This window comes from Brachyhypopomus gauderio, chromosome 12, assembly GCF_052324685.1.
Source record: "Brachyhypopomus gauderio isolate BG-103 chromosome 12, BGAUD_0.2, whole genome shotgun sequence".
In the NCBI taxonomy this organism is placed as follows: domain Eukaryota; kingdom Metazoa; phylum Chordata; class Actinopteri; order Gymnotiformes; family Hypopomidae; genus Brachyhypopomus; species Brachyhypopomus gauderio.
In genome coordinates this window covers 7,385,268-7,395,413 of record NC_135222.1, presented here as the reverse complement: position 1 = coordinate 7,395,413, position 10,146 = coordinate 7,385,268, and the positions used below count along the sequence as shown (strand labels likewise).

The window sequence follows — 10,146 nt, the reverse complement described above, 5'->3', positions numbered from 1 at the left end:
GTCATGTGGGAGTCCTCCTGGCTCTCAGCAGGGCTTCATTCATCTGCTCTGTCCCGCAGGGCCCCACTGACGCGCTGGGTATCAGTATAGCGGGGGGGCGGGGCAGCCCCCTGGGGGACATTCCCATCTTCATCGCCATGATCCAGGCCAACGGCGTGGCAGCTAGGACCCACCGCCTCAAGGTCGCTCACTTCTCTCCCTCACCACCCCCCCTCCTCTCCCTCTCTCTGTCTCTCTCTCTCTCTCACACACACACACCTCTCTGTCCACTTAGGTCTTCCTCCCTGTGTACTGAAGCAGCAGTGGTCTTATTGATTCAGTTTTGTGTTGCAGTTGGCGCAGAAGGCCCGTGCTCTCAAAAGGCATCGGTCCTGAATCGAATGTCTGGTTTTGTGTGAGTCTTAATAGTATCTTTGTTGCGTGTGTCTCTTCCATCCCTCCCTCTCTCTCTCTCTCTCTCCCTCTCTCTCTCTCTCTCTCTCTCTCTCTCTCTCGTTCTGTAGGTGGGGGATCGTATTGTAAGCATAAACTCCCAGTCACTGGATGGACTGACCCATGGGGAGGTGGTTGGCATGCTGAAGAATGCCTATGGCAGTATTGTTCTACAGGTACACCCCCCCCCCCCACCCACCCACCATAGAATCACAGAACTAAGAACATCCTAAAGATTCATAAGAGTCCTGGACTTGAACCTTGATGAGCTGATGTCTACTGATGTCTACACATTCTGCAGTAAGCCAAAAAACAAACGTAGGAATAGTCAAAGCACAGAATAATCCAAGCACGCTTGGTCCTTGCAGGTCTGCGTGTGGTAAACCAACCGTACGTGTGATCATGTTTATCGTGGTATCAGAAAGCCTTTCACAGCAGGATATTTGAGTATTCTTTGTGTAAAACTGAGTTTATAACAGGGTTGGTTCAAACGATTGTTGTGTGTCAGCTTTACCCCCAAATGGTTGTAGTCATGAGCAGGTTACAGTCATAAAGATTAACAAAACGAGGTTAATAATTTCCAAAAAAAAAAAATTTTTTTGTGATTTCCGGAAGAAACTGAATCCCCATATAAACACTGCAAGACGGCAGCATCTCGTGGTGACTGCCTACAGCGGTGCCTGATGGCTGCAGGCTGCAGACCAGGGCTCGGGCCGGGCCGTCCTGCAGGGTGGGAGAGGCTGGAGGACGGGGCGCTTACAGGAGGGCACCACCTCCTGCAGACGTTCAGCAGCCCCGTGTCTGGATGCCTCTCCTCTGATGCTCTTGCCATGGAGGAGACGCTTTTCCAAGGCGCTACGCCGATCTTGCCTTTCACGTTGCGTTTATCACCATACGACTCGGTCTTTTCTCTCTTTTTGCATTGGGTCTCACTGTGTCAACCACTAGAAACCACCACATCCATCTCATCACCATTACATACCGAAGGAGTGTGAAATGCGTGTGTTTGTTGTCAGACGGGCTATTTGTGTATGTTTGTATTAAGTCATTGTGTGTCTGTGAGAAGAAGCTTGTGATATTGGGGGGGGGGGGGGGGGGGGGGGGGGGGGTTGTGTGTGAGTGTGTGTGTGTGTGTGTGTGGCTTTCCGAGGCTCCGAGGTCTTGGTGTGCTGTCTTGTATAGGTGAATGTGGTAATGTATAGCATTGTTTGCCATGTGCACTGATGTTTGTATGCAGAAACTGATCAGTGTTTTATGGGTTTGTGGTTCCTGTGTGTGTTTTAGTCTGCTGTGTGAATGCCTCAATGTATGTGTGCATAATACAGTATGGTGTGTGTGTGTGTGTGTGTGTGAGAGAGAGAGAGAGAGAGGAGGTGAGAGAGCGAGAGGGAGTGGTTGGTGGCTGTGTCACTGTGCTGTTATCAGCTCTCAGCAGCTGTGCGGCAGTTGAGCACGGGTTGCCAGATAATCCCGGGCCTTTATGCAAATGTGGTGTTATCTGCCGTGCTCCAGGAGGAATGCAGTGGGCTTTCAAGCAGGGGAGCCCTGCCTGCACTGCCCTGATTACAACAGCTAGGAGACCAATTACTGTTTACCCTCTCTCCCTCTCTCTCTCTTTGTCTCTCTCTCTCTCTCTCTCTCTCTCTCTCTCTCTCTCTCTCTCTCTGTGCCTCCCTCCCTCTCTCTATCCCTTCCCCGCACTCCTTTTTGTCTCCCTCACTTTCTTTTCCATCTCTCTCTCTCCTCTCTCTCTCTCTCTCTCTCTCTCTCATTCTTCCTCTCCCATTCTTGCCCCTTGTCCGTTGCTGCTTCTCAATGAGACTGTCTCTCCTCTGTCTCCTACTTCTCCAGGTACATGTAGATTCTGAAGCGTGTGTTTGCCCCTTTATAACCTCGTGTGTCAGATGCCACATGGCCACAATTTACTGTGATTATTTAAATTTTTGCTTCATTCATTTCCAGGATTCACAGATTCCCACCAGTACAGTGTATTAACTGGAATATAATTCTAAATGTGTTTCCACAGCGGCGCTCTCTCTCTCTCTCCTCTCTCTCTCTCTCTCTCTCTCTCTCTCTCTCTCCTCTCTCTCCTCTCCTCTCTCTCTCTCTCTCTCTCTCTCTCTCTCTCTCTCTCTCTCTCTCTCTCTGAAGGTGCATCAGGGAGATAACTGAATGTGATGGCAAGGGAATGTTTCACCAGTTTGCTCTCAAACTGGCCGAGTCATTCATTAATTAGCCTTTGTTTGTTTGTTGTGTGTATTTTAGTTTTAATTGCCTTGTTGTTAATTAAATATGCAAATTAGGCTATGCGGAGCGGCTTTGCACTCATTGCAGGCTTCGTGTTTAAGTGATGTGTGGGTGAAATAAGAAATGAAATGCAGAGAAAGACAAAAAAAAGAGCGTTTAGATGGGGAGGAGGGGAGCTGGGGGCCTGATGAGTGATTGTGGTGTCGGCGGATCGGTGCGTTTGAAGCGGGGCCCGTCTGCTGCGTCTTCTACGAGGCTCTGGCTGGCACGGCGGACGGTCAGGGATTAGAGGGCTACATTTCAATGCAGAACATACACATCACATGAACAGACTCGCGTTATCGCAGGCAGACAGTCATCTCTGTGACACGCGTACACACAGGAGCATCCAGACTGATGTGTGTGTTGATGCAGGAGAGGCTCTGTGTGGTATTTTATTAGGGAGCCATGTGTGGGTGAACATGTGTGTGTTTGGCCATAAAATGGTAGCTGTGTGTGTGTGTGTGTGTGTGGTGTGTGTGTGTGTTGATGACATGCATCATATATCTGTGTGTGTTTCTTTGTCCGTGTTGTGTCTGGTTGACAGGTGATAGCAGGACACCAACATCAATGCCATAGCCAGTCAGGTGAGAGCATGTCTTCAAGCTCCACCCTCAGCTCCAATCCAGAGACACAAACTACAGAGCCAGAGTGAGTGATGTGACCTTCCACCAATCATGCTCCTCTGTTCACTGCACAAACCTGCCCACCTCACACCATACACTCCACACCCTGATACCCCATCGTTTTACTGCAGTTTTTCCTGATTGCTTTTTGGCAGCTTTCAGATATTTATATGGTCTATATGGTCATTTAAAACATGTAGTCTAGAAAAAGAAAGAAAAGAAAGTTTAAAAAGTCAGAGGTCAAACGTGTGGATGTGTTTTAACTGTATGCGTTCACGTGAGTGTGCATGTGGTGCATGCGTGTTTCCTGTGACAGGACTCCCAAGCCAAAGAGCATCACTCTGGAGAAGGGCTCTGAAGGCCTGGGCTTCAGTATAGTGGGGGGGTTTGGGAGTCCCCACGGAGACCTCCCCATCTATGTCAAAACAGTCTTCAACAAGGTACACACACACACATGTTCCACATAGACCTCCACAACTGTGTCAAGAGTGTTAAGCAAGGCGCACACACACACACACACACACACACACACATACTTATTTTGTTTGCACATGGGAATATAGTAAGTAGTTAACTAGTCTGGTGGTAATAATGCTAGAATGAAACTGCATGAGCCAGAAACTGCAATGGTTCCCTTAAGAGCAGTATCCATGCTGTCCTAGTTTAGCTATAGCCACCAGGAACCAGCAGGGGGCAATGCTGAGGCAGTCCTCATAACCTTGATCAGCTGATATTGTATATGTGGGAGTGTATGTTTTTGGTGATGCATGTTTAATGTGGAAGTTTTGATGCTTCTTAAAAATCTAGCCAGGGAGCTAGCATGAGATTGTTTCTATAAAAATGCTAGTACCCTTTATACCAGAATATTCTGGTAAGATTAGACCCTATTGAAACTATATTCTGTAATTGGTTTACGTTGTAATGTGTTAGAAACATTTATATTTAACTATTCCTTTTTGTTATGATAATACTATCACACTACCTTTAAGAGTGAGTTGAACTATCAAAACTGTCAGGACAGTACAAATTGTAAAAAAAAAACACAACTCTAGTTCTACTCCAGAATCACTATTTTCCACCCTGCATTATTCTAATGTTCTGTTCCTCTGGTTCCTCACGTGTTCCTCTGGTTCCTCACGTGTTCCTCTGGTTCCTCACGTGTTCCTCTGGTTCCTCGCGTGTTCCCAACACCTTGCCTGCAGGGCGCAGCGGCTGTGGACGGGCGTCTGAAGCGTGGAGATCAGATCCTGTCTGTGAATGGCGAGAGTCTGGAGGGTGTCACACACGAGCAGGCCGTGGCCATCCTGAAGAAACAGAGAGGGCTGGTCACCTTGGCCGTCCTGTCCTAACTGGCTCCTCTTGCACACTCTCTTGGGGACGTGAGAAACCGCACAATGGTGATCACTCACCTTCCACCCCCTCGATGGTCCTCAGGAGGGAACCCTGAATCCCAGTGTAGCATTGACACCCCCCCACCCCCAGGAGGAGCTTGTCCTGGACCCCCATCTCCATCCCCCTCCACTGCAGTCAAATATCACATCAACTGCTGCAGAGGTGTTAATGGAGACTCACAGGTGGGCTCGATGAAGTGAAGGAGACGGAGCGGAGAGAGAGACTGAGACGAAGACTGCTGAGACACTGCTGACATACTGCTTTCTTTAGCTACTTCTTGAAGCCTGACCCCCTTTAATGTGCGTGTGTGAGTGTGTGTATGTGAGAGTGTGTGTGAGCACTGGGTCCAACATAAAGCACGAAGGGACATGATTCATGACCTTGGCTGTGTGTGTCCTGGGGTGTGTTTCATGGTGTCTGTGTGATGTGCTTCATGAGCAGGACAGCTGCAGACCCTGCAGCCAGAGGAGGAGATGAGGCTCACCTAGAGCAGCAGACCTAGAGCAGCAGACCTAGAGCAACAGACCTAGAGCAGCAGACCTAGAGCAGCAGACCTGCTAGTTCTAGAGGCAGGAGCTGATTTAAACTAATCCCTAGAGCAAGAGTCTTCTGTCTCTCTCTCTCTCTCTCTCACACACACACACACACACACGCACGCACACACACACACACACACACACACACACGCACGCACGCACGCAAACACACTCTAAAACCTTTTGGGCCTTTAATATTTTGGGTCTTTGATCACCGATTGATCCCTAAACATGCACAGATGTTTCCACATGTTCCCTAGTTAACTTGCAGTAGACTTTCAAGGACATTGCTTGCCTGGTCATAATCAGTAATTACTGATTCATTTTCACATTCATTTTATTGCTTAGAAAACAAATAGAAAGCATAAGGATGAATTGCAATAAGAGATGTTGAAATATTGTATGTAAATCATTTAGATTGTGCTGCGAATTGCTTTAGTATTTTTGAAGCTGCTATTATGTGCTATAATTTTTGTTTGTATGGTTCATCACTTTTTAAACACTATAATCTGTCATAGTAATACAGAATCATTTAAACTTCAGCAGGTCTCTCCTGACTGGATAGTCATGTCTGTCATTGCCGTCAGATTCACAAACTTTTATGCATTTTTGTGGACAAAAATGTTTAGCTTATTTTTATTATTATTAAAACTGTCTTTAATTTCCAAATTGCACAAATTGTTGGTATAAATATGTAATTTCCTTGATTTTATTTCATTTGGTAGGACTTTTTAAATTAAATTCCCTCTATATGTTTTGATGAAGATGCTTCCTTTATCCTAGTTTTACACTGTGTGTTCCCAACTGCATGCATGCATGTTGCACAATGTGAGGAAATCCTGTGTCAGCTGGACTCCCTGTCTCCGAAAGGACGTGGGCCTGGTTCTTGTGAGACATGCTTTCGACCTCTGGGTCGAAGAATACTCGAGAGGACGCTTGGAGCAGTGCGTCCATGCTAAAGCGTCTCACTCTTGGTACGTAGCTTTGACTTCCACATCTGGTTGTCGAGAATAACCAAAAAAAAAAAAAAACACATTGCGTTTTATTACCCTGAACCCCACCTCCCCAGTCTCACTGGGTTCAACTCGTGTACGGCTTTACACTGAGCTTTTGAGTTGGACCGGGTGTATTGAAGCAGGAAACGGCTAGAATGGTTTTCCCAAAAGCACCACATGATGAAACTCATTATAATGTGGAAGAGCAAGTGTGTGTCAGTGTGATGTCTCCATCAGAGGCTGGAACATGTGGTGCTAGTGTTGTCTGGAACTGGCCCAGAGTCAGCGTGGCGGACTGCTGTCCTAGCTGTTCTGGGCTAACATGGTCATTTTGTGAGAAGCTTCTGATCAAGTATGCTCTAGTAACCTCTCTCGTGCCATAACTAAGCTTCCGAGTGTAGATTGTGTGAATTCTCCAAGTCCACCCGCATACTGTCTGACACTGTCTGGCCCTTTAAATCATTTGTATGTGTCCTGCATTTCTGTTGTCTTTCTCTTGTTGCTCTCTCTCTCTCGTGCAGTCTCTGTCCCTCTGTATCCCCCCCCCCCTCCCGTCTTTGCCCCAGCTGTTTCACTTACAGCAGAGACAGAGAATGTACAAGTTATTTTTTTAACTGTGGCAGGTTGGATTGCACGTACACAAAAACTCAAAGGTGGTTCTGTCTCAGGCCAGCTTAATGCTCTGTGCTTAACCCAGCGCTGGAGACGTCTATTCTCACACTGGTCAGTCTGTGAAAATGAGTCCTGTCTGTTTCAGTTTCCAGATATACCATGCTAACATGCATATATGCGATAAATAAACATGGTATCTACATTTACACCCAAACTCTTCATTCATTTCATTCTGACTTTAGTCTATAACCACAACCCCCTCCCCTTCCATCTACTGCAAATGTAAATAAATTAAATATTTTCGCACAATCTGAACTTCATTAATTTACAAATATTTAAACGGTATGCATAGAATGTTTGTGTAAATCCAGGCAATCCAGTGGTCTAAAACATGTTCTTTGAGCATTATGCTGCTTAAATGGATTTGAGAGATATTAAGACAAGTGCAAATAAATGTACATTTTTGTATTATGGTGTTTTTCATCTTTAAATGATCTTGCACAGTGCAAGACATTGCAGACGACTGTAGGCCCAGCAATAGCTGAAAGTTCAATGGCTGCGGATGTGCTGGGTCCTTCCATTGGGAGCATTAATTAACGTTAGAAGGCTTTAGCCTGCAAGCTGATTGCTGTGTGCAAGTTGAACAAGTGATGGTGTGTAGCACAGAACTTCAGCATGTGCACACTGCCTCACCTTGACGGCACATGGCCATAGCACCTGCCAGTCACAATGCCTTTGTGGAATATCATCGATTTCACAAGTTTTAATTTAAGTCATTAAAATTTTAGATGGTAATAAGAAAGCAGTATCCAACTGATGATTACATACAGTTTATTTCAACTTTCTAAATATTACAGTAATTATCATTCATATGTAGCATAAACACATGAATGTAGATCAAACAGCTAATGAGTGTATATTTAATGCGTGACATCTGATTTGATGTCAAAAATGTAAAAAAAAAATTGTACAAAAGATATTAACTAATTATGTGGATTCCTTGAAGTCAATGCAGCTGTTTTTGTTGAGAATTATGATTTTAGATAGCGATACTCTATTAGCACATTTGAGGTGAAGAATAAGTCATAAAGATGAATTTTGAACAGCTGAATGGCTTTTATAACTCTACCTCTCACTATATTATAACTTTATGTACAATGAAACCAGTACTGCTGCACTTCCCTTGAAGTTCGAATCAAGGATTGGGGCATCCTACACCCCAGCTGTTCCCTGCGCCCCGGCCGGTTCCCAGCTCCTGACCTGTTCCCTGGCTGTTCCCTGCGCCCCGGCCTGTTCCCTGTGCCCCGGCCTGTTCCCAGCTCCTGACCTGTTCCCTGGCTGTTCCCTGCGCCCCGGCCTGTTCCCTGCGCCCCGGCCGGTTCCCAGCTCCTGACCTGTTCCCTGGCTGTTCCCTGCACCCCGGGCTGTTCCCTGCTCCCTGGCTTGTTCCCGGCCTGTTCCCTGCTCCCTGGCTTGTTCCCGGGCTGTTCCCTGTCCCCGGCTTGTTCCCTGGCTGTTCCCTGCTCCCAGGGCTGTTCCCTGGCTGTTCCCTGAGCCCCGGCTGTTCCCGCTGCTTCTTTATCTGTTGTACTCATTGGTTATGTTTTAACGCTACATTTCATTCAAAAGAGTGTCTATTAAAAATAGGGTTAGTATAACTTTTACTGTGTACCAAACCTTTACTTACTTCTTTTTACAACTTTTCCTTAACTGAGGCAGAATTTGCTATCTGATTATTATACTATGAGAAATCCAAAGTAAACTTGGATAGGTGTTTACATAAAGGTTTGGGGTGTGTGTGTGTGTGTGTGTGTGTGTGTGTGTGTGTAGACATTGTCAATTGATTATCCCATTAACAAATAGAAGTAGTGAACTAAAACTGTTAGACATATGTAACATTAGAGAGACTTGTATAGAATACGGGCAAAATGGCGGCTGGTGTTTTCTTAGGTTCACATAGCCGTGATTTTCTCTTCTGCTTTGTGAATGATCACGTTCTCGTATGCCTCGTAGTGCTCACTGCTCCTGAAAGTCCAGAGAGGATGATGTCATACGGCACACAGGACACAAGAGTACACGCATGTACCACGACAGATAACATGCTTGATATGACCTAGACACATGATCACAACATTTCAAAGCATGCCAGCAGTTCTCCATGCAGGTAGTAATTCTTACCTGACCGTATCCAGGCTTGTGTCATAACTTGCTCCATTGGTCATTGCATATTCATTGATCGTCACTTCAGTGTTTAACTCGTGGCTGCTGTTAATGAACAGTAAGAAAAGTGTAATGATGTAGTTACTAATTTACAGCTACTAGTGAATACGTCAAATAATATAATCCAGTACATATATATTAGGTTTATTGGATAAATCAAGAAATGTACTGTTCAAATGAATACCTGGAGTCTTCACACCAGGCTTTGTTGACGATGAAGGCGACAAAGACCAGGAAGAGAAACACCGCTACAGCTATGATGCCTGTGAGCCAGTTCGGCAGGCCTTGGGTGGGCTCTGGTCTGACTGGGAGATAGGTACGATGGCACAGAAGAGAGACAGCTAATTTCTATAGTCTATAAGCACTTTGTGTACACAGTGAAACATGTACATGTGTTTTTACAAAATCATCCACTGGAGGAAAAAAGTAGATAGCATTTTCTACCTTCTACCTGCAAAACCTTAAGCGTTTTTTACTTGTTTCACGTTTAATTTTTCCAGCATCAGTAAGAGAATAACGTTCCATCTGGCTACTGGTGGAAAAGACTTGCTGACGCTGATCTCAGAGCAGTTCTAATTATGGTTATGTTTCCAAAAAGACAGGTGTCTTACCTGCTTGCGCTGTGACCGCTCCCACTGTCAGCAGTAACCACTGAAGCACTGTAACCACTTTTCCCATCTCAAATCTTCCACAAAAAACGACTAACACGTGAAAAGGATGGCTTCGTACAAATGCATTAACCTACGTAGACCGTACGCAACACTCCTGAGATGGTTTTCCCGGATTGACCAAGACAGTCATATGAAGATCCCTCTGAACACCCACCTAGCTGCGTGGCAGAGATCAGCAAGGGTCAATCATTAACGCGCTCACATAATACTTGCCCCAGGGAAGTGTACACAACAGCATTAGAACGTGATGCTTTAATTTAACATGCTGTTGAACTGCTTTTGTGATCTGACCCCATCTTCCGTCCCTAAAACAGGTACCTGTTCTAAAAGTAGTCCAGCTCATTTGGTTAATTTAGCATTTATTTGTTTTGTGTTT

The 10,146-nt window shown here is 45.5% G+C and overlaps 2 protein-coding genes across 2 annotated transcripts in view; one reads left to right on the top strand and one right to left on the bottom strand.

The window, feature by feature from the left end:
- Positions 1–7,081, top strand: part of patj (PATJ crumbs cell polarity complex component) — a 76,058-nt gene extending 68,977 nt beyond the window's left edge. Inside the window, 7 exon segments of the mRNA XM_077024805.1 lie at positions 60–182; positions 504–608; positions 1,591–1,596; positions 3,273–3,303; positions 3,306–3,369; positions 3,661–3,784; positions 4,547–7,081. Of these exon segments, the coding sequence (XP_076880920.1) occupies positions 60–182; positions 504–608; positions 1,591–1,596; positions 3,273–3,303; positions 3,306–3,369; positions 3,661–3,784; positions 4,547–4,693 (600 nt within the window). The 3' untranslated portion in view covers positions 4,694–7,081.
- A 1,498-nt stretch (positions 7,082–8,579) lies between these two features.
- On the bottom strand, positions 8,580–9,914 carry pdzk1ip1 (PDZK1 interacting protein 1). The gene is made up of 4 exons (XM_077024804.1): positions 9,711–9,914; positions 9,284–9,404; positions 9,058–9,144; positions 8,580–8,904 (listed from the first exon to the last, which is right to left on the bottom strand). Exons 1-4 carry the CDS (start codon positions 9,775–9,777, stop codon positions 8,832–8,834), a joined length of 348 nt encoding a protein of 115 aa, XP_076880919.1. The 5' UTR covers positions 9,778–9,914; the 3' UTR covers positions 8,580–8,831.
- Between the last annotated feature and the right edge of the window lie 232 nt (positions 9,915–10,146).